The sequence below is a fragment of the Rhinatrema bivittatum genome, chromosome 9 (assembly GCF_901001135.1).
Source record: "Rhinatrema bivittatum chromosome 9, aRhiBiv1.1, whole genome shotgun sequence".
Lineage (NCBI taxonomy): Eukaryota > Metazoa > Chordata > Amphibia > Gymnophiona > Rhinatrematidae > Rhinatrema > Rhinatrema bivittatum.
In genome coordinates, this window is record NC_042623.1 from 250,134,988 (window position 1) to 250,159,526 (window position 24,539).

The window sequence follows — 24,539 nt, forward strand, 5'->3', positions numbered from 1 at the left end:
CGGATGTGACAGCTTGAGATGGATTCAGTAAGGAACGCTGACCGGAGACCAAAGGTTAGACTGGGAAGGACAGCCAGAAATTCAGGTCCAGGTAACCCAGAGGAATAAATCAAAAGGTATCACTTTCTTATGTACTTCATCTTTTGCCATGGTGTTTTGAGAAATAAAACTGTAGTTGAGAATTTAAGGAGCAGTTACATTACAGAAAATATTTTTGACTGGTGAGCTTTGCTTTCTAGATGTTAGAATATCTTTTGAGAGTTGTCTATGTATTTTAAGCTGTACATTCCTGTTAATCTGATTTTTTCCCCATTCTTTATTGCAGAGATTGGCATGTACTACTTGCTTTCTTTATTAAATCTTCTAAACTGAATGGATGACCTGGTAACCTGGCTCCCAGTGCTTCTGAAATGTTCCAGTACCACCAATATATTAGACCGTTTTCTGTTGAACATAAAATATCATGGAAACTGGTAAACATCTGCCATCACTCAGTGGTCTAGCCAGGAGTATGTCTAACCAAACTGCCAGCCCCGCCTACCTACAGAATTTTACCCTGGAATACATAGACTATGATAATTACTCTAGGCCGGAGTATCCCCTTGACCTTTTTCCTGCCCCTGTTCTCACCGGGATCACTGTAACTTGCATTCTTCTCTTTATTATTGGAACTGTTGGCAATCTAATGACTATGTTGGTGGTATATAAGTTCAAGGACATGAGGACTACAACCAACCTGTACCTGTCTAGCATGGCTTTTTCAGATCTATTGATTTTTGTTTGTATGCCTCTTGATCTCTTTAGACTTTGGCAGTACAGACCTTGGAATTTTGGAGAATTTCTTTGCAAGCTTTTCCAGTTCATCAGTGAGAGTTGCACCTACGCCACCATTCTCAACATTACGGCACTGAGTGTGGAGAGATATTTCGCAATATGTTTCCCTCTCAAAGCAAAAGTAGTTATCACCAAAGGCAGAGTAAAGCTAGTCATCCTCGCCCTCTGGGCAGTGTCGTTTGTGAGCGCTGGACCGATTTTTGTCTTGATTGGGGTTGAACATGAAAATGGAACCAATCCTCTAGACACCAATGAATGCAAGATAAAAGAGTATGCCATAAAGTCGGGGCTGCTGACCATAATGGTTTGGACTTCCAGCATCTTCTTTTTCTTGCCTGTCTTTTGCTTAACTGTGCTTTACAGTCTCATTGGAAGGAAACTATGGAAAAGAAAGACAGAGAGCATCGGACCCAGTGCATCTGTCAGGGACAAGAACAACAGGCAGACTGTGAAAATGCTGGGTAAGATTTCATTTCCTAGCTACAGGAATATTTAAATGTATTGTTTGCTAATAAGAAGCACATTTTGATGTGTGTTTACATTGCAAAGTCACGGCAGTATTTTAATTCTTATTTGTATGTAAAAATGTAATTGGAAGAGGAAACAGATATTACCAAATGCAAATGCATGTTTCTGCATTGAGTTATCCGTTCTGACAAACAATTTATGTGAACTCAAATTTCAAATTAATAAACATTTCAGTTAGTTAAGAAAATATAATTAAGAACATCTTGCCATAAGTTATAAATACAATAAATAAATACAATTGGAGTTAAAGCTGAGATTTTCCTTGGAAAAATGACTTATTTTCCTTTCTAATCACTCTATAAAAATATAGACTTTTTCTACTTTGAGGTGAATTCAACACTGTATGTTGGGTATGTATGCAAAATATATAAGATACCATAATTTATTAAAATGTTATCTTACTGTGAACTGTTAAAATTAAATCAGAAAACTTCCTGTTGATTTTTAAGTACTTTTGTAGGAGAAAACCTGACACACATCTGTGTTATGTTTGTATTGAAATACAGCTTTACAGAACATTTTTACTTTTACTGATGGGATGTATGCTTTTATAGTCTGGGAAAATGTCTTCACGCAGCTGTGCCATTATAATAAAAGGATCCTTTTCTAACGTAGAAGGCATGGGTTAATGCGATGGTGCAGTCTGAATTGCAAGTGCTTGATAAGTTTGGCATTAATTTGCAAAGGGAGGTGCGCTGGTAAATCGGTGCTTTGTATCCAGAAATCACCTTTTACTCACTAGCCTGCCTGCTATGCAGGCAAACCGATGTGTGTATATCACGCTCGCGCGTAAGTTTACCTGGACTGAGTGGGATTGTGGCAGCATGGAGGCTTGCGCACCTAATTTGGGATTGTCAATGTGCTCAAAAACGTTCTGTGCGCATCACAGCACGAGTTTGCATAAATTTAGAGACAATTACCCATGCAGTTTACATCAAATTTTCAAGCGGAAAGCGCCAGTGTACTTTCCGTTTGAAAATTATCCCACCAAACACAACCTGCTCATAATTACACTTGCTAATTTGTTTACAAAGCTTTTTTTTTGGGGGGGGGGGAGGGGTAAATTATTTGCATGCTTTTGAAAATGCCAAAGTGTGCGCATAAGCGCAACTTCCGCCTCATCTCCGAGCCCGGGAACATCCCCGCTCAATGCAGCCCAGCGTATGCACTTTTACCCGATAAAGCCCATTTCTGCAGGTAATGGCTTTGCGCGTTACCCTGCCTTTGTGCATTTTTAATATTATTCTACCTTTGTATAATTTTTATATTTCAATTGCATGCTGTAGCTGTTTTGAAAAATAGGCATTTCAAGTTCTCTTTCCAGATGAAGAACACTTTCAGGGGCCCTGATTGTCTGTTTAGAGGAGATTAAGAAAGAACCCAAAGACCTCCCTTTCTTTAAAAACAAACTTAATTCTCTTTCTAATCTCCTTTAAAAGTTGTGAAGATTATTTTAAGGCCTTATTTGGCATAGCTCAGCTTCATTCACATCTATGAACTTCCAGCCAAATTGGAAATATGAAGAGCTCTGTTATTTGTGACAAGATAGTACAAAGCCGAAGTAATATGGGCCTTTAATCACAGCTTCAAGAGATTCACCCCAGATTAGACTCCACCATCCTCTCTCTCTCTGTAAGCCAAAACTATCACAGCAAGACTCTTTAGCAGGGGGCCCAGTATACAGGGCCAGTGCAAGCCTATTTGGCACTCACCCCCCCCCCCCCCCAGCTCCAGCACAGCACTCCCTCCTACCCCACCACAGCGGCTCCGGAACAGGGCTCCCCTTCTTTGGCAGTATTGGCTCTGCTATGGCGCCCTTCTGGACCTCACACTGGTGAGATGTTGCACCCTCCAAAATTTTGGCGTTCTGGGACACCGCCTGGTTTGCCTAATGGAAGCTCCGGCCCTAACCACTACACTGGCCATCCGAGTCCCCTCTGTAGGCTGCGCAACGACAGCGATGTCTTTCCCCGTGGGACTGCTGGGCCCATTAAACTGAAGTCGGTTTCAAGAATCAAAGCCAGGTCTCTCAAACGGGCCTTAAAATAGTCACTGCACTCCACCAAGAAGCACCGCAGCGCCCGAAGATCAGATAGCACAGTAGAGCATGTTATGTTTTCAATCTGCCAAAGGCATTTGAAGAGTGTAGCACTCAGAAAACATCAGAATGAAGATCAGGATGATCAAGAAGAATCAAAAATTAGAAGCAAGACATAGAAATAATTTACTTTTTAATTCTGACGAAAGCGCAAGGAAAGTAAAAAGAAATATATATACAGATATATATATATTTCAGTTTCAGTTGGCATGAGTTGCTCATTCTGATACCATTCTGTATACCACAGCACTTTATAATTAATCAATTATTAACTATGTCTTTATTTGCATCAGCTCTAAGCTCACTATCATACGGGCCGATGCAGTAAAGTGCGCTCAGGCTGAGCGCACTGTTAGCCCCCGTTTGGCCGTGTGTTTTTGACGTGCTATTTTTACCCCTTATTCAGTAAGGGGGTACTAGCATGTGGAAAATGCGCGGCCAACCCCCCTGAAACTAATAGCACCCACAACATGCAAACGCACGTTGATGGGCCTATTAGTCATTCCCGTGCGATACAGAAAGTAAAATGTGCAGCGAGGACCCAAAAATAAAAAAAAAAATTTAAAATTTAAAAAATTAAAAATCTGCCCATGGTCCGCGGGTTGGAAGTCGGACGCTCAATTTTGCTGGTGTCCGTTTTCCGAACCCATGGCTGTCAGTGGGTTTGAGAACCAATGCCGGTAAAATTGGGTGTCAGCTGTCAAACACGCTGACTGCCGCCACTTCTGTCAAAAAGGAGGCCCTAGGGACGCGCTAGTGTCCCTAGCGCCTCCTTTTACCGTGGGCCCTAATTTGCATATGGGCCGATACTGAATGTCGTGCCCAGGACACTGGCCTGTGCGTGCATCGGGAGTGCGGGCGCTCGCCGGCTCTCCCGCGACTTTTATTGTATTGGCCCGATAGTCTGATAATACTGCAAGTGTGCTTAGACCAAGACAATTTTCTTGCTGTGGATACATGCTCCTTGGGCTACAATTGCCTTAGGCTTCTGACAAGTTAAGATTTCTTAAGCTCATTCAACGGCCAACTACATTTCTGTTTTCCGCTATATAAGAGCCAGGGGTGGATTGGCCTATCGGGGGATCGGGCATGCCCTGGTGGGCCGATCACTCCAGTCACGTGGTCTGCTGTGCATGGCCGTGACAGAGCCTCGCTCAGCAGACCATGTGATGTGTCCTGGGCCAGCCTGGGCAGCGAATACCCGGGCCAGTTCGACATCGTGAATCCGCTGCTGATTAGAGCTACATTTTTATATGTTAATTAGCTAAGCAGAGCTTGCAGTATGGTTATTTACACTTTTGAATAATAGAAGGACTAGGGAGCACTCCTTGAAGTTAGCAAGTAGCACATTTAAAACTAATCGGAGAAAATTCTTTTTCACTCAATGCACAATAAAGCTCTGGAATATGTTTCCAGAGGATGTGGTTAGTGCAGTTAGTGTAGCTGGGTTCAAAAAAGGTTTGGATAAGTTCTTGGAGGAGGTCCATTAACTGCTATTAATCAAGTTTACTTAGGGAATAGCCACTGCTATTAATTGCATCAGTAGCATGGGATCTTCTTAGGGCCGGATTTTAAAAGGGTTACGCGCATAAGGTACGTGCGTAATCCTTTTAAAACCCCCCTGCGCGCACCGAGCCTATTTTGCATAGGCTCGGCGGTGCGCGAAAGTCCCGGGGCTTGCCTGGGGGGGGGCGTGTCGGGGGACGTGTCGGGAGTGACGCAGCGTTTTCGGGGCGTGTTTCCGGCTCGGGGGCGTTTCGGGGGCATGGCCGAGTGCCCCGACACCGGGGCCTGTGTCGGGGCCTGCCGCGCCGGCGGACATAAGTTACTACTGCCCGGAGGCAGTAGTAACTTTTAAGATAAAGGTAGGGAAGGGGTAGGGAGGGGAAGGTGCGGGGGGTGAATGGAAAGTTCCCTCCGAGGTCGCTCTGATTTCGGAGCGACCTTGGAGGGAACGGGCAGCACGCGCCGACCCTGGATTTTATAAGATACGCGTGTAGCCGCACGTATCTTATAAAATCCCGCGTACTTTTGTTCGCGCCTGGTGCACGAACAAAAGTACGTGCGCGCGTAGATTTGTAAAATCTACCCCTTTTGTAAAATTTGTAAAATCTACCCCTTAGTGTTTGGGTAATTGCCAGGTTCTTGTGGCCTGGTTTTGGCCTCTGTTGGAAACAGGATGCTGGGCTTGATGGACCCTTGGTCTGACCCAGCACGGCAATTTCTTATGTTTCTTATGGATGCTCAAGAAAATTTCCTTTGTCTTTGAGAACCATTTAATATTAGATTAAAAAAAGGCCTAACTAAAATTGTGTTTCCTCTTCTTTTTAGAAAATAATAATAAGTTTCAGGACAGCTATTTCTTGTCATTAATGCCTACAATGATTAAGCATCTTCCACCAGAAAATTCTACTAGACCTTTCCCAGCCATTTTTTCTGCTCATTTCATCTTCTTGGTCCTCCTAATTATCAGCAGGGTTATATCAACCATCATCAATAGTATTTGTAATAAAAGATAACGGGTTATTTACCTGAATATTCAATTATTTAGCTGGCAATCCATCCTCCTTAGCACAGCTAATCTTGTGGCTGAATCTCGGTTACATCTTCCTGCTCAAAAATATAAGTCGGCTGATTTAAGCCAGCCATTCTGCATGGCCGGATTTGTGCAGGTAAATTTAGCCAGCTAGCACTGAATATTGCACTAACCGGCTAAATTTGAAAAACCCATTATGGGAAGTCTCTGGCTGGACCCTTTTCTACATGACTAAACATGTGCCGCTTTCCTTTATGCCTATACAAATTTAACTGGTTAGATGGGCCAGATTTTTAACCGATTAGATTTACCCTGCTAATACCTATTTTTAGCCTGGTAAATCTTTTAAATCTCTACCCCAATATTATTAATTAACATTTAAAAATGCCAAGCACAAAAAATAAGATTTAATTTATATTGGTAGATGATCATGAATTAAATCATAGGGCATTATCCCCTTAAATGAATAGATATAAAGATCAGTGACAAGTTGGAGCCATTTTGTTTCATTTCATTTACTCATTTCTTTTACTTGTCTTCTTGCCTTTATCACCCAGAACAAAGTACAACATAGTAAATTAAATACTCTACAAATGACAAAGAAAATGATACACAAAAAAACATAGGCCACATACACCCAACCCAACTCCTCCTCCTCTTCCCAGTCTTCCCTATCTGTAATAAATGCTTCCAAACAAGAATCTCCCAACTCACGCCTTTGCCGCTCACAAAAATATGGCTTCCCTTAACAACCCTATGTGAACTATTCAAGGAGCCTTCTGGCAAACAGTGACATTCTAGCCTAATTAGCGGCCAAGTAACCCCTTGTCTTTGACATAAACAACCATGCCATCAATTGACATATAAAGAACCAGAGATCACTTAATTGCCTAAGGTACAGAGGCAGCTTGCTCCCAAGAAAGGGCATAGTCTGAGGAAAAGACTGTTTTCACATCATACCACTAATTATATATCTCATGGTGAAGGTGTCTGAAGCATTAACTCTTAGTCTGTATAAATCCAGTACCTTTGTGGCATATTTCTGAGAATTATAGATTGTTCATCAGATATCTAGAGATCCATATTCAGAAGTTAGCCGGCTAAATGAATATTTGGGCACATATCCAACTACATTCTAGCTTCCTAATAAGTTTAGGCGACTAGAATTTAGCTGGATAAGTTTGGGGTGTACCAGAGATATAACTGGGTGGAACTGAATTAGGAAGTCAAATTAACGAGCCAGCTCTAATATTCAGTTAGCTGAATAACTTAGAGAGTTATTTTCTAAACTCTTATCGCATGCGAAAAGAGCCTTTTCACATGCGATATGATGCAAATTAAGGGGAGGGGAGGGCAGGGAGGGGCGGAGTCTAACATTATCGTCGGCAGTAGCGCGCCGAATAGCATCACTTTTCACGGTGGCGCTATTTGATGCGAAAGCCGGCAGCTGGCACACCGCAGTGGTGCGAAGGCTGCGGGTTTTCGCAGGCCCGCTCCCCCCTTCGACCCCCCCTCCGCCCCCATTTTCGCAGGATTCATCATTCTGCGTTGAATGATGAATCCTGGCCTTAGTTGGCTAAGTCTGGTCAGACCAAAGGCAGCTATAGATAGCTGGCTATATTCAATAGTGTGACTGTACCACTGAATATACCTCCAAAGCTAGCCGGATAAGTTTGCTATCCAGACTGTGCCTGAATATGGACCTCCTTATTTCTACATGTTGGTATGTTTCACATTTATTATGAAGCCATCACTCCAGTGAATGGAAACATGAGACAATGTTTTAATGGTTTTGTTAGCTAAATAGAACCTCTCTGATTTGTTTTTTTTTCAGCTGTGGTGGTATTCGCCTTCATCCTCTGCTGGCTACCCTTTCATGTAGGACGATATCTCTTTACCAAATCCTTTGAGGCTGGATCCCGAGAGATTGCTGTAATCAGCCAGTACTGTAACTTCGTCTCTTTTGTCCTCTTCTACCTTAGCGCTGCCATCAACCCCATCCTGTACAACATCATGTCTAAGAAGTACCGAGTGGCTGCATGCAGGTTGTTTGAACTCAAACGAGTCGCGCGGAAAACTGTCTATCACACAAAAGATGAGAGCTCTCCCGGGTGGACAGAATCCAGTGTTAGCAGATGACAAAGGAAACAAATGGAAGGAGGGGAGGGGAGAACAATGGTGTGAACGATTTCAGCCAGAATGATTAAGCAAGCGATATTGCAACAGAATGCACTAGAAAAGCCCCAAAAAGCACTCCCACGAAAAGAGCTCGATATCAAGAGGTGTTGTCCGGCAGTTCCGACTTTATGTCATTTGCAGGGCCTCCAAGGAAAAAAAATGAAGAACAGAATGAAAGACAAAGCTAAAAGGCAGAGAATATCTCGCATCATAACAACATGACAGTTAAATGCACCCACTGGATGTACGCCCTTGTTTTCTAATAGGTATTTTCTGCGACCAGCAGAACCTGTGCTTTCCATCCAGAGACAAGTGATCAAGCTCGGGCTATTAAATTCTAGACAAGCACAGACTTTAATCAGATGGGAGGGAATATCAGACGTTGCATGATGGAAAAGGATAAAAAAAAAAAAAAAGAGGCACTTAATGAATCGATCATTTTGTGGATAAATATTGCATTTGGTTTGCTTTACTTTTATGCTCCCCAGTGACAGTGAGAAGGCCATCGAAAGGGAGGGTTTGTCAAAGTATTCGAAAAATAAAAATACAACTATCAAACAGTCACTCATTGCCAGAGCAGAATGGATAAAAACACTGGCTAAAGAGAGTCTGCTAGAAATGTCTGATGATCTAATTACATTTTTTATATAAAGTCTGTGGTTCTGAAGTATATTGTGAATGTTCATAATCCTTATTTGTATTTGTGGGTGATAAGTGTTATTAAAGTTCTGATGTAAGTACAGATTAGAAAACACAGGAACCAAAATATTTAAGCTTTTGCACTTACATTGCAACTTTAATCCTAGTGGGATCCTGAAACATTGTACTAATGCTATTAAATGTGCATCCTGCTTCTTCCTCAGTGCCCTATGCAATAGGAGAAGCAGGGATGGTGGAATTTAGCCAGGCTTGTGGTGTTTACACTGCTAAAGGTACCGGGATATCTATTGAGTAGAGAAGATCGTAGGGATGCAAAAATCCATATTCAAATCCACACATAATTTGGAACTGGAAACTGGACAAGAACTGGAAATTGTTAAACAAGAAAGAGACTACGTAGAAGAAATAATCTCAGTGACCTCATGGTAGGTCATCAATGAAATAAAGCAAATTAGGAAAGCTAATAGTTTAATCAGTCACGTGTTGGCTTTGTGGCATATTGTGGACTCTTGGTCGAAGTGGTGATGACTCCTCCCACGGGGAGGGGCCCCGTGGGGAACCACAGCAATAGGCTAGACTCTAGTAAGCAGACACTGAGGGAAGAAAGCTTTATTGTACTGCTGATGTAAGTTGAATCTTGCTTCAAGGAAGGAATAGTACTGTAGGACAGCGATATCACAGTAAGCTCAGGCAGTCTCTACAGATGATGGTCTCACCCGGATGTAGCAAGGTTGGGTAAGTGTTCCGCAGCACAGGAAAAGCCAAACCTGAAGGGTGGAGTAAGGAGAGCTGGAGCGTAGCGATACTCACAGAGTGGCAGTGCTGGTAACCTCCTTGGTAGAAGAATGGAGAGAGGGACCCGAGGTCCGAGGTGCAGGATTCCCTTCAGCAGGCTAGGCCCTCGAGGAGCGAGTACCTAGGAGCGCCGAAGGATCCTGGAAGAAAGTAGATAGGACCCCCGAGGAGCGGGTGTCCTAGGTTAGGTAGTTGAACCTAGGCAGATAGAAGCGAAAGGTCCCCGAGGAGCTGGTACCCAGAGATTCCGTAGGCGCGAGTTACCCCGGAGGGTAGAGAGGAATCCAAGCGAGCAGCTTAGAAGCAGTCAGAGTAGCAAAACCGAAGTACCCAGAGGTACTGACATCATGTGGTAGGGACGCCCCCGAGGTTCCCACCATGACGTATTCAAAACAGTAGGTGGCGTGTGTGCGCGTGCCTAGGAGGCCTCATGAAGAAGCATGGCGGACGGGGATGTCCATGCTGTGTCGGAGACGCCGAGGGTTTCGGCAATCAGCACCGGAGGCAGCCATCCTTCCCAGGGAGGAGGAAAAGGGTAGAAGAGAGGTGAGGCAGAGCGGTCGCAGCCGTCTGCGACCGACGGACGCAACATCGCATAAGTAGCAGTATCGTCATCAGGAAAAAGGTGGTGGTTTTTTCCCCAATGTATTGGGCACTAGAGAGATCCTGATACGAGTACTGTGTTCAGCTTTGGCGGTCATACCATCGTAAGGGCATTGAGAGGATGGAAGTGGTTCAAAAAATGTCTGATTAAATGATGCAACACCCACGATACAAACTCTACAAAGTGAGAGACTTAAGAAACTCACTGTACTCTCTGGAGGGAAGAAGGGATCTGATAGAACCACTGAAATATTTGACAGACTTCAGTAAAATGTGGGAAGATGAGATTTACCATAGAAAAGGAAATTTAAGGACCAGGAGTGTGCTAATTTTCAAAGAATACAAAATCTGCGCTGACTGCACACAAATTTTCAAAGCAAAAAGCACATGCACAATTTCACTTAGAAAATCACCCAGGGATAAACTACCTGTATGCTTTTACACCTGGTAACACATGCGGGTAGAGTTCCTGGTGAAATTTATACACATAGGGGTAGATTTTAAAAGGTGCGCACGTCCATGTGCACGCGCTTCCCGGCGCACGCACATGGATGCACCGATTTTATAACATGCGCGCATGGCGTATTCAATTAAGGAGTGGACTGGGAGGGAATTTCCCTAACCCCCTGCTTAACTTCCCTACCCTCTAAACCTAACTTACCTTAATTTTTTTTTTTTTTTTTTAAGTGGAGAAGCAACTTGCGCGCACCGGCTGACTGCTGGTGCACGCTTCCCCAGCACAGCGGCAAATGGCCGTTGTACCTGCCACCTCCAGCCCTGCCACTGGGACCACCCCTTTCTCTGGGCCCGGCACTTCGGTGCATAACAGGGGTTATGCAGATGGCTGGGCCCCTTTGAAAATGCAAATGGTGCGAGCAAGACCCGGCCAAGCGCGTAACCCTTGTTTTTTTTTTTTACACGTACAACATTTTTAAAATCTACCCGATAGAGAGAAATTTTCAAAAGGATTTACACACGTAAAACTGGGGTTTACCCATATAAATACAGTTTGTGCATGTAAGTGGCTTTTGAAAGTTTCTACAATGCATGCTATTGAATTGTCAATAGGAGTTACCCGTGCTAAGTGCGCTTCACATGGGTAAATGTGAATGTAATCCACTTTGAAATGCTGAAAAAAGTGTGAAAAGCCGAATATAAAATAAATAAATAAATAAATGGGTTTTAGAAAATTGCTACAATAGTATGTTACATTTATACATGTAACTCCTTTGAAAATTAACTTCATACTTTTTCAAATTAAAAAATAAAACGATGTACCTCGAAACTCTTCCCTAATCCCGCTCCCAGGAACATCTTCCTGGTATGGGGGTAAAGATGCATGTGTTCAGATGCAGGTGATTGCATCGATGCTCATTTCCATGGCTAAAATACCGCTTTGACCACAGAAATGGCTTTTTTAATTGCCCTCTGTATGAAATTGCCAGAAGAAAGTTTCAGAGAAAGCATGAGAAAATACAAGTTTACTGAGAGGGTGGCGGATGCCTGGAATACGCTGCGAGCAGAGGTAGCAGCAGCCAGAAATGTAAGAATTTAAACAAATCTGGGGTAGGCACACAGTGCGGTGTCAAGGGAAAGAGGGAGAAAACAGGTGAAATACATTAGGGAGAGGGCCTGAGTGTTTGCTCAGCCATATGAAGCTTTAGAGAGCTGAAGAGCAGAGAATACAAGCCAATGGGCAAAGGCTGCTATGAAGATTGGGGTAACCTGCATGGAGCAGCCATGGTTACAACCCTAATATCAATGTAGGATTACGTCAGGAATCCAAGAAGACTGATCACAAGGATGAGGTGGCTGGATGTTTTGGACAATAGACTCAGTAATTTTGATGGCTGTGTAGATTATTATAAAACCTGGTGGTAAGACATGGAATGGAACTTGGGTATTGGGTTAAATATGGGTCTAGTAAGAACCAAAGAGGAATATGGCAAGGCTTGGAATAGCCTATCAGCAAAGCTGATGGAAGCCAGCACTGTGACAGAAATTACATGTGCTTGAGATAAACATAAGATATAGCATGCTGGGTCAATGAGCCAGCAGTGGCCAACCCAGGTCACAAGTGCCCAGCAGATTCCAGAGAGTAAATCCATTCTTTGTTGCTCACATCCCTGTGACAAGCGGTGACTTTCCTAAGCCAACTTGGCTAATAATGGTTTATGGACTTTTTTCCTTCACAAATTTGTCCAAATCCCCTTTAAACCCTGCTATACTAGATGGTTTGAACACATGCTCTGGCAATAAGATCCATAGTTTGCGTGTTGATTGGAAACATACTTCTCTGATTTGTTTTAAATCTGCTACGTGTTAGTTTCATCTATGTCCCCTAGTCTTAAGTATAGTCTAAAAAGGTAAATAACCAACCTCTATTTACCTCTTCCACTCCAGTCATGATTTTATAAACCTCTGTCATATTTCTTCTCAGTCTTCTCTATAGAGCAGTAACTTGTTCAGTATTTCATTGTAAGGGATACATTACATATCATTCCCTTTATCATTTTTGCTGACCTTCTCTGTATCTTTTCTGCTATATGGGGTAGATTTTAAAAAGCCTACGCATGCCAGGCTTATTTTAGAAAGGCCCAGTGACGCAGATATATCCTGGGTCTTCAAAATAGGGGGTGGGGAGGGGGTGGGGCCAGAGGCCTCTGGCACAGCGGCCATTTGCTGCTGTATTGGAGGATCGCGTGCCAGCAGACTACCGGAATGCACAACTTGCGCCTCCCCAAAGGCAGGCACAACAGGTAAATTAAAGGTTGGGGGGGGGGGGGGGGGAAGGGAGGTTAGGTTAGGTTAGGGGGTTGGGAAGTTGCCTCCGAAGCCGCTCCAAACAGGGGAAGGCCGCGGGCATTGGCGCGCGCAAGTTGCACAATTGTGCACCTCCTTGCATGCGCCGACCCCTAATTTTATAACATATGTGCACCTGCATGCGCATATGTTATAAAATTGGGGGTCCATGTGTGCGCAACCTTTTAAAATCCACCCCTATCTCTTTTGAGATGTGTGACCAGAAGTACACACAATACTCAAAGTATAGTGTACCACAGATCTATACCGAGGCATTACGATATTCTCTGTTTTATTCTCTGTTCCTTTCTGAATAATTCAGAACCTTCTACTTGATTTTTTTGACCACTGCTGCACATCTTCCTGAGGATTTTAATGCATAGTCCATGAGGAAGCCAAGATTCTTTTAACGGGCAGTGACTTCTAATATGGAATCCAGTATGGTGCAAGCTGTACTTGGAATTATTTTACACTAAATCGCTTTGCACTTGTTCACATCAAATTTCATCTGCCATCTAGATGCCGAGACTTCCAGCCTAGCAAGGTCCTTCAGTAGCTCCTTGCACTCTGTTCGTGTTTTAACAACTTCGAATCGATCTGACCACCTCGCTCACTGTCCCCCTTTTTCCAGATCGTTTATGAATAGCACCGATCCCAGCAGAAAGAAGTGGGGGAGTTGATGTTGGCTTACGTCCAGTAATTTGTATGTTTATCCACTCAAAGTGGTAGAAATCCAGAAAGAAAAATAAAAGGTAACCTGGAAGATTGGTTGGGCCAAATCGGTCCTTACCAGCTGTAATCGTCCATGTAACTATGGTTAACACATTCACCCCGACTGCATCTTCAGCAACACAGCATGTCTCTAGTACTGCACTGCTGAGTTAACTTGTGCTACTTTCTTTAGGGTCCTGTGAGTAGAGATGTGTAAAATGCTGGAGCTCATTTCAGCCCACTTCGTAGCTGATGGAATTTTTGGTTATTTTTCAGACGACCGAGGACGTTCATTGAACATCTTCCATCACATGTTGTGGAAATCTGATAGGGTAATTTCCAATGGTGGGCAGAACTTAGCACAAACAGGCATAAGACAGCCTGCCCAAAGTTACTCCTAAATTCTATCAACTGTGCAGCGGGAGCCGAACAATTTACAAAATACCGTGCAGCACCACTCCAAAAATATGTGTACACGCATTTTTTATGCAGAGATTCGCACAGTTTGTACAGCTATTTTATAAGTACATGCATATATTTTATGTGCTAAATAATTGAAACGCGTGCACCTAAAAGCCCTTAGAGTTTGGGACGGATTTTAAAAGATTTACGCGAGCCAGGCCTATTTTAAAAAGGCCCGGTGACGCGCGTAAGTCTCGGGGCTTTACTAAAGGGGCGGGGGTCAGAGGCTCCAGGGCACAGCGGCCATGCGTCGCTGTGCTTGGGATCGCACGCAGGCAGTCAGCCAGCAAGCGCAAAAGGTAAATTAAAATTTGGGGAGAGGGGTTAGAGTAGGGCTAGGGGGAAGAGAGGTTAGGGGAAAGTGAAGTTCCGATTTCGGAGCGGCCTGGGAGGGAACGGGGGAAGGCAGCGGGGCTCGGCGCATGCAAGGTGCACAACTGTGCACCCCCTTGTGCGCGCTGCGCGCCTGCGCATGTTATAAAATCAGGCGTAAATGTGCTTACGCCGGGTAGCGCGCGCACATGTAGGCCACGAGCCCTTCTTTTAAAATCTACCCCTTTATATCCAGATCAGGTATTTCATGACGTTGGCTGATATATGTGCTTCTCTCATTTATGAAAAAAGCTTCGTTGTGCGCCTTTCTTTGAAGTACCTGCTCACGCAGACCTTCACCAGTTCACCTACACCCTCCACCACTTGTTCCAGACCTCCTCCCCACCCAAAAATTGCAGACAGAGGAGAAGACAGATTTAATGAAATTTAATGTGGACAAGTGCAAGGTGTTGCACATAGGGAAAAATAACCCTTGCTGCAGTTACACGATGTTAGGTTCCATATTAGGAGCTACCACCCAGGAAAAAGATCTAGGCATCATAGTGGATAATACTTTAAAATCGTCGGCTCAGTGTGCTGCAGCAGTCAAAAAAGCAAACAGAATGTTAGGAATTATTAGGAAGGGAATGGTTAATAGAACGGAAAATATCATAATGCCTCTGTATCGCTCCATGGTGAGACCGCACCTTGAATACTGTGTACAATTCTGGTCGCCGCATCTCAAAAAAGATATAGTTGCGATGGAGAAGGTACAGAGAAGGGCAACCAAAATGATAGAGGATTGAACAACTCCCCTATGAGGAAAGGTTGAAGAGGTTATGGCTGTTCAGCTTGGAGAAGAGACGGCTGAGGGGGGATATGATAGAGGTCTTTAAAATCATGCGAGGTCTTGAACGAATAGATGTGAATCAGTTATTTACACTTTCGAATAATAGAAGGACTAGGAGGCATTCCATGAAGTTAGCAAGTAACACATTTAAGACCAATCGGAGAAAATTCTTTTTCACTCAACGCACAATAAAGCTCTGGAATTTGTTGCCAGAGGAGGTGGTTAGTGCAGTTAGTGTAGTTGGGTTCAAAAAAGGTTTGGATAAGTTCTTGGAGGAGAAGTCCATTAACGACTATTAATCAAGTCTACTTAGGGAATAGCCACTGCTATTAATTGCATCAGTAGCATGGGTTCTTCTTAGTGTTTGGGTAATTGCTAGGTTCTTGTGGCCTGGTTTTGGCCTCTGTTGGAAACAGGATGCTGGGCTTGATGGACCCTTGGTCTGACCCAGTATGGCAATTTCTTATGTTCTTATGTTCTTATTTAATTTTCATGACTTAATTAGCAGGTGCAAAAGCTTGCGCGGTTTGATGAACCATACACATTCCTTTTAGTACATACATAAATGAATGGACTCCACAAGCCCATCCCAGAATGCCCTCTTTCTATATACATACCTTTTCCATGTGGAAGTGACAGTGGGTTCGTGCATGCGTGCTTCCACCCATCTGAAAATTGATGTGCCACGCTCAGAGGTTACTCACTCCTGGATAAGCCCTATAATTACATGCACAAGCCCTGCCCAAACCTTTGAAAATGCAGCCCTGCGTGTGCATTTACTGATCTGAGGGAATCCGTCACAAATCTTTCCGATCACTGCCCATCCTGCAAACTGGGTGAACCTGTTGGAACTCCATCGCAGGCTTACTGATGCGAGTAAATCACATTTGGACATTTGTTTTTTGAAGAGAGAAAGAAAAAAGCTCACAGAACTGCCGTCATATTTTTTTTCTCTTTCAGAACTGATCAAACAATGCAGAAACTTTCTTGCAGAGTTCATTAAACTAGCTCATGAACTTGTTTTTTTTTTAAAAAGCTGACTCTCAGCTCAGAGGCGGGAGCGACACAAACTAAACCATACTGACATGGTAATGCAAAATCTTCAGAATGTGGACAGGTCTTATTTGTCCTTGCTGTGCATACTGATTTCTGTTTGGAAGGACGGGCATGCCCTATTGTGAGAATTCTAGCTGTGTGTGTTCCCAAGTCACTTTCATTCATCATGGCAGATATGCTAACCTGACATTTCATCTGAATTAAATTGCAGTGAAAGATCTTATTTGTGAAATATGGTATTTGGGCAGTGCTGATGCTCATCTCTGAAGCAATGCACCATTGCACAGTACAACGGGCCTCTCAACAATTTAAAAAAAAAAAAAAAAAAAACCCAAAAAGAAAAACCCGTCTTTTTCTGTTTCTTTGATTGCTTACTCAGATATGTTTGATTAGATATTATGAATTTAAAGTCCTATTTGACAGTAACTATCAGGCATTAAACACCCCTTTTGCCTTAAAGTGGCAGTACTAGCAAATTCTTTTCGATGATTCAATAGCCCGATAAACAAAATTGTTAGGATAGTCCTTCCTTGTAATTCCTTATAATTCCCAAGGACAAATTTGTGCTTAAAGTTTTTGAAAAACATCTCCTGCTCAGCCACTCCTGCTGTTAGGACTCTAAGTACATTTTGTCTGTGCTGCTTCCTTACCGGAGCCTCATGCAGGCACCATACTGATGGGTGTATTTTTAAAAACAGGATGTGTGTGGCATAATAAGCAGTATTACTCCACAAAGTATGAAATTATAAAGAATAAAATCTATTTTTAAAAAAGGCCTCGCAATGAGGGCCAGCGGTGGAGCAGAGAAACAGGCTGGCTGGTATCTTAATTAACGCAGCGACACTGCTGCCTAAGGCAAAGGGAGTCATTCATGGCTGAATCAGGCCCCTTAAGCCATTAGAGAAGGCAGCTATTGGCTTAGAGAGAGGAGGCAAGGAATTTCTTTGTTAGTGCACTACAATTATCAAAACTGCATTAGAACCCTGCTTATCAGATGGCCCAATAAGAGACACAAAATGCTAACACTTTTGGGGGAAAAAAAAAAAAGGAATTTATATTTTTTTCCATTTTCAATTATTAGTCGATATATGCGCCATGTAACATCAAAATACAAAAACAATTGGATCCTCTTTCAGGCTCTCAGTTTCTAAAAAAAAAAAAAAAATAGTTTTACTTTTTGTGTCTTTAACTTTGTAATTCCTGTCATAAACTAATGCACTGGTTTATTTTTGCACAGTACTGGCTGGTCCCACGAAACTCTACAAGATACTGACATGGATATGTTAACCCAGAGGTCCAATAAATATTTTACAGAAACCACAGTATGAGAAGGGGATGCCTTAAGGAGAATACAGTAGAACATACATCCCCTTTCTGCACTGGGCTTGTTTTCTGCTCTGCTTCCCTTCTGAGTGGATTGTGGTATTATAACCTTACTACCACAGTTGGATGATTTGGATGATAGAATACTATAACATGTTCAATTAATTTACTTAGCTACTTTTTTTTCCCTATAATCCTGATTACCATCTTCTCTGGAGTTTTCCCTATTGTGTCATGTAAACAAAATCTTTACACAGTGAGCTGCAGTCTACTCACCTTTCAGCCTCCTGCTCGGTTTAAGCTTCTGCAGAATCTTTAAATCTTAAACCTGTCTGTGGAGAGGAGGGGACGAATATCCAATGGTTGTCATATTAATTGATAAAACAGTCAGTGTGAATTAAAGCAGCATTGCTAATCAGGTTCTCCAAGAATATTAGCGTGCATGTTAATCACGTTTGCTCCTTTCAACAGGTTTAATTATTTATACTTAATTCCCTTACATCCCAAAGCAGGTTACATTAAAATGCATACAGTAAGACACACAAAATAGCTCTTATTCCTGCTTTTCTCTCTCGTTAATACAACATTATTTTAGTTTTGATATCATTTAATTTTTAATATTAAAAGCAAATACTTTTTATTTTGTGCACAGCCCTGGATTTCAAGAATATCATCCTCTGTGGTAAGATTTATCCTATTTGCAGTATATCTATAGCCAGGATGGTGCTACAGTTATCAACAGGATAGCAGCAACCTGACTTCCTCCAACCATATGTAGGAGACTCTTCATGAGATGAGCTGTACAACAGTAGTTCTTAAACTGGTCATTGGGACCCGCATGGTCACTGATTTTCAGGGTATCCACAAGGAGTAGCATGAAATGTATGCATATTCATTGTGGTCCCAGAGGTTGGCTGGAGAAGTCTTTGATTATACCAGCTGTTGACTAAATTGTTCTACAATTGAAGAAGCAACCATAACCCTCACAGGAAATCAAATGCACAAAAAGAGAGAGTGGTGTAAAGTACTTATAGTGACAAATATTTAAATAGGCACCATCTAGACTGAGAAAGTAAGGTTCAAGGAGTATAAGGCAAACTGAGTCTAACTAGCATTACAACAAACGCTGCTCAATCAAATCAAACATTGACCTTTCAAGAAGAGAAATATGTCTTCCCCCCCCCCCAATGTTTTTCAACTTGCAATAACAAAATGACATTAAATCAATCAGTCAAAGAGTAACATTCATATGCTAATTAAGATAAAAAGATCTCAAAATTTGGGATTTTGGATATCCTAGAGGAGAGGAGTGACAGGGGGGAATCTGATACAGACTTTAAATTTATTTATTTTATTTATTTAAAATTTTTATATACCGGCATTCATGTTGCAAACACATCATGCCGGTTTACATATAACAGGGGTGTACAGTAAACAATTCAATAACCTATTTGTGTAGAAGGAAGCCGTTACAAATAACAAGGTAATAGAACTGGGAGGAGAGAAGAAAAGAAAGAGAATAACATTAGGTATAGGTATTTACATTAGTAATAACATTTTTACATGTGGAAGTGGTAGAATCTGGCTGAATAGAATTAATCGGTGTCCGGGAAAGCTTTTTTAAACAGCCAGGTCTTAAGTCTCTTCCTGAAGGTTGGGAGGCTGGGCTCCTGTCTAAGGTCCGGTGGGATGGAGTTCCATAGAAGGGGGCCGGCTGTTGAAAAGGCCCGATCTCTCAAGGTAATGTGTTTGGTAGTTTTGGCTGGGGGCACTTGAAGAGATCCTCTGAGTGTGTCTCTTGTTGGTCTGGAGGAGTTATAAATTTGGAATGGGACTTGTAAGTCGAGTGGGGTGTGTTGATGGATGGTTTTGTATATTATGGAAAGAGATTTGTAGAGGATTCTAAAGTGAACAGGCAACCAGTGGAGATCTTTTAGGATTGGAGATATATGGTCCCTCCTCCTGGAGTTTGTCTGAAATATCTGAAAGGTATGAACAACTAAACATAGAAACATAGAAGTGACGGCAGAAGAAGACCAACGGCCCATCCAGTCTGCCCAGCAAGCTACGCAGTTTATCCATTTTTTTTCCCTCCTCCTACCCGTCTCTATTGGCTTCCAGCACCCTGCGGCCCCAATTCCCTTCCACCCCTCCACCAATGCAGAGAGCAGCGCCATCCTAGTAAACATCCAGCTCAATCAGGGGTACCAATTTTGAAAATGAATTTAAGAGCATATTTATTTGCTTTGGAAATTACGTCACCAAAATGTCATGCACACAGGATCTGTTTGAAATCTGGAGAATTTTAAAGATATTTCCCTTTAAATTCCTTCAGCTCTAAAGCAGAACCTGAGAAAAACCTACCAAATTTCTCCAGACATGAAAATCTGTTTGTGTATTATTACATTTGTAAGATCCTCTTTATGATATGATGCCACCACCACCACCAGAGCCTCTGTTGAGTTAAAGTGAGCTCTAGAACCAGGGGTTATGATATAAAGCTCCTGGGGGGTGCGCAAGACTCAGGAACATCATCAGGAAATATATTTTCCATGGAAAGGATGATGGATGCGTGGAATGCCCTCCTGGAGAGGGTAGTGAAGACCAGAATCGTTACGGAATTCACAAAGGCGAGTGACAAACATAGAGGATTCCTAATGGCAAGAGGATAGACGTGAAGCACTGAGGTAACCTGCAGTAACTTTTTCTGCATGTGGGTAACCTGCAGGGATTGGTAGTTGCAACCCTAAAGAGAAGGTGAAGGACTCACCTGCATGGAGTTGCAGCGACCATCCTAAACACCTTGCTGAGCAGACTGAACGGGCCATTTTGGTCTTTATCTGCCATCGCTTATTACGTTACTGTTTTACCATGGGAGCTGACTCTTATTTATGGGCATCTCAGTTATGGTTTCAAGTTAGTAGTATTAACATCTATAGGACTGGTGGTGGCATCATATCATAAGGAGGATCTTACAAATGTAATAATACACAAACCGATTTTCATGTCTGGAAAAATTTGGTAGGTTTTTCTCAGGTTCTGCTTTAGAGCTGAAGGAACTTAAAAGGAAATATCTTTAAAATTCTCCAGATTTCAAACAGATCCTGTGTGCAATGCATGACATTTTGGTGGCATAATTTCCAAAGCAAATAAATATGCTCTTAAATTCATTTTCAAAATTGGTATTAGCTGTGCACGTCTATTTGCCAGCTTTTTGATGTAGGCTGTTACAAAATGACTCTCTAAGTTGTTACCCCCTAGATCAGGGGTGGGCAGTTCCGGTCCTCGAGGGCCACAAACCAGTCTGGTTTTCAGGATATCCCTAATGAATATGCATGAGAGAGATTTGCATGCACTCTGCCTCCGTTGTATGCAAATCTATTTCATGCATATTCATTAGGATATCCTAAAACCTCGACAGGTTTGTGGCCCTCGAGGACTGGAATTGCCCACCCCTGCCCTAGATGCAGAAGCAGCACATCTGGAGTTGGTTCCTCTCTGGCATTCAGCTACACAGCATGACCTTCTCGACTGCGGTATCCCTAGATTTCTTCCAGTGTAGCTTTTTTCTGCTCTTTCCTTGACTCTAGCATATGAATGAGTGCCGCACAATCTAACTTTGTCTGAATTCTAGCCTTTTAATTCCAGAAAAGAAAGATAAAATGGTTAAGAACTTTTCAATTAAATCCAACCTTCCGTTTCCACCCTTCTAATACACTCGACTTTTGTCTCTTTGGTTTGGTTCTCATGCATTCCAGGGCCCATGTTGCTGTCTCAGTTCGAAAACTGTAATAAGAAAAGCTTTAGGGCTAAAGCCTGCTGTCATCTAACTCGTCTCCAGCACCTTTGAGAACCGAGGCCATGAGAAGCAGCCTCAGTTCAACCGTGCGTTTCCAGTCCCCGGACCAAGATTCATTTTCTTGACTTAGCTAACACCTCACTTGACCTGAAAGCACTGACAATGTCAATATGAATGCTTTCCCTAACAGCATGACCTTGCAAATGTCCCTTGATTTATCCAGCAGTCCTCTTAACCATGGGGCTGCTCGCCATGATTGAGGGAGGCAGCTAGGGAGCACAGAGCCTGATCCTAGATGATCTTTTTATCCCGCGTCCTGCCTGGTCCCTGCCTCTCGTGTTTAAGGCACAGCTCCCTGCCAGAAATCATCAGGGCTCCTATGCTAACAGTGTAATAGCATTACAGCTAACGCGCTGTGACAATACATTTAGTTAATGGAATGACAAAGGCACATTAATTATCTCATTAATTAATTTAATTACATCCCCCACATTATTGGCATTGATTCTCTGGAGAGTGTACAGTTTCTCACTTTGCTTAGCAAAGAAACTTTCAGGCGCTTGTCTCCCAGTCTGTCAAGCTCACTTTTACTTTTGTTTTTGCTTATTTATTTATTTATTTACTATAAAAGTTTTAGGTGGATGATGCTGACCCTTAATATTTAGAAAAAGGGTCATGCCTGCCATGTGGACTATGACCTGTTCTTCAGCGATATTAGGAACTGGAAACATGTGACTTTCTTGTCCTATCCCTTTCTTTCATAAACTGCATGAGTTCTCCCCCAGTCCTGTCTGCATGTGCACCGTGTATGCTGCCACGTCACCTAAAACCAGGTGACTGCAAACTACAGAAGACCTGGATTACAGGACACATCTTCTCAAAAGGTTCGGAGCTGCTGCAATAGAAATTCATATTAGTATATCATCTGGTAACCAGTTCACTCAATCTTGAATTATTCCATTATGTGTTTGGATGTAGCCTGGATCATCTCTCCCTCCACCACACACACACACACACACTGAGCCACTTGAGATTTCTAGTACATGTGTCCTGCTTGGCTCATCTGTCCTATCCTGGCCTAGCAAAGTGCCCAGTCCTTCTCCACTTGTCTATACATTTACATTAACTTAGCAGAAAGGCAACTCCTTACACCAGTCCTCTAGTGACTCCCACTCAACCTTTGCCCTACTGGCCCCCTGGTTGTACTAAAGATCCCTTTATGACTAGTGCGTACTACTGCTAAACTCAGCCTGGAATTTAGCTGAATTCACCTGCACGCCCACTTGGAAAAAGACAGTTTACCATACACCAGTGTTCCCCAGTCCTATCTACATTATCAAAAATGTTGTGTGGCAGCATGGAAGAGGATTCGTATGGCCAAAACAAGAGCCAGAGAAGCAGTAAATCCCTCCCACCCCCTCCAATTATCTCATCCAAATTTTAAAATAAAGGGAGAGAGGGGGCAGAGAGAGACGCATAATCCCATCACAATGGACCACCACCTTCCCTTTATGTACAAAGAGCAGGAAAAGGGAAAAGTCGGCAGGGTGCAGGCAACAGGTTTGGTTAATTACCTTGGCTATCACATGTGGCTGCCAGAGCTGCTCCACTGTCACTGCTCCCACCCCTCAGACAGGCCAATGCAGAAAGGTGCATTCACAGCCACATGCACAGCTTTTCCCTCACTTGAATGCCCATTTTGCAAGTGAAAACCATACCGCGGATGAAGCGAGGAATTTTACGCTCACAAAGGTGCGTCAAAAACCGTGAGCACTACTTAGTGCCCTCACATGGAAATCCCATGCAAATGAGTGCATTAGGCAGTACTAAGTGATGCAGAGAGGTGCGCTGGCCCTAACCCAAGTTTTGTTAACACTGGAAACTTTACTCCTGGTCAGAGATGGAGTACAATTGCCAGCTTTGCTGTGCTAGCACTTAAAATCAAGGGATGGGTGAAAACAAAAGGTTTTTCCTGCTCTGGCCAGATAGTTGGACAAGTCCATACTTATTTGGCTTAAGTGGCTGCATCCAAACGCTTAATACTGCCACTTAGCCGGATAAACATGGACTTAGCTGTTTATCTGGCTGCAGTTAGCCACTGCCACTTAGCCAGACAAGTACATGTGCCAAGGGATCCCACTCTCCCTTCCCAAGTTAAAATGTGCCGCGCATTTTCTAGTCAAGTTGTTTTTAAAATTCCCAATGCATTAGCATAGCATTAGCTTACCGCTTCGGGAGTTTAAAAAAATGTAAATCTTAAAACCGTGCACTGAAATCCAGCGCACAGTTTCTTAATACGTAGATTATTGCATCGGCCTGTCAATGAGTCACATCCAGTGTACACTCATAAGATACTATTTGCCTTATTAGGTCACACCAAAGGTCCATCAAGCCCAGAATCCCACCTCCAACAGTGGCCAATCCAAGTCACAAGCATCTGGCAGGACCCCAAAAGATTGACAGATTCCATGCTGCTTATCCCAGGGAGTCTGATCTCCAAGTCTATCTTAATAATGACCTATGAACTCGTCCTCCAGGAACCTGTCTAAACCCCTCTCAAACCCTGCCACATCAACAGTTCTCACCACATCCTCTGGCAGCAAACTCCAGAGCCTAACTTTGTGCCGCGTAAAAAAATATTCTCTATTTGTCCTAAATGTATTACCCAGTGACCTCACTGAATCTCCCCCAGTCTTTGTACTCCTTTAAGGAGCGAACAACCGACTCACATTTACCTGCTCCATTCCACTCACTATTTTATAAACCTCCATCATATCTCCCCCAAGTCGTCTCCTCTCCAAACTAAAGTGCCCCAACCTCTCCATAACTAAACATATTCCCAGACAGGAACTCCAGCATGTTTAAGAGCCATTGCTTGTGTCTACATTTGCTGTAAGGTGCAGAGAGAAAAGTCAAGGACTTGGTCTGGAACCAAGCATTAGGCAATGGTAACTTTTTTGTGGCACATCTGATCAGGTCTGATGACTGATGG

General features: G+C 42.9%; 1 protein-coding gene across 1 annotated transcript; it reads left to right on the forward strand.

The window, feature by feature from the left end:
* The first annotated feature begins 452 nt into the window (after window positions 1–452).
* Window positions 453–8,602, forward strand: GHSR (growth hormone secretagogue receptor). The gene is made up of 2 exons (XM_029616575.1): window positions 453–1,295; window positions 7,831–8,602. The coding sequence occupies exons 1-2, from the start codon at window positions 464–466 to the stop codon at window positions 8,133–8,135; spliced, it is 1,137 nt and encodes a 378-aa protein (XP_029472435.1). The 5' UTR covers window positions 453–463; the 3' UTR covers window positions 8,136–8,602.
* Window positions 8,603–24,539: the final 15,937 nt, after the last annotated feature.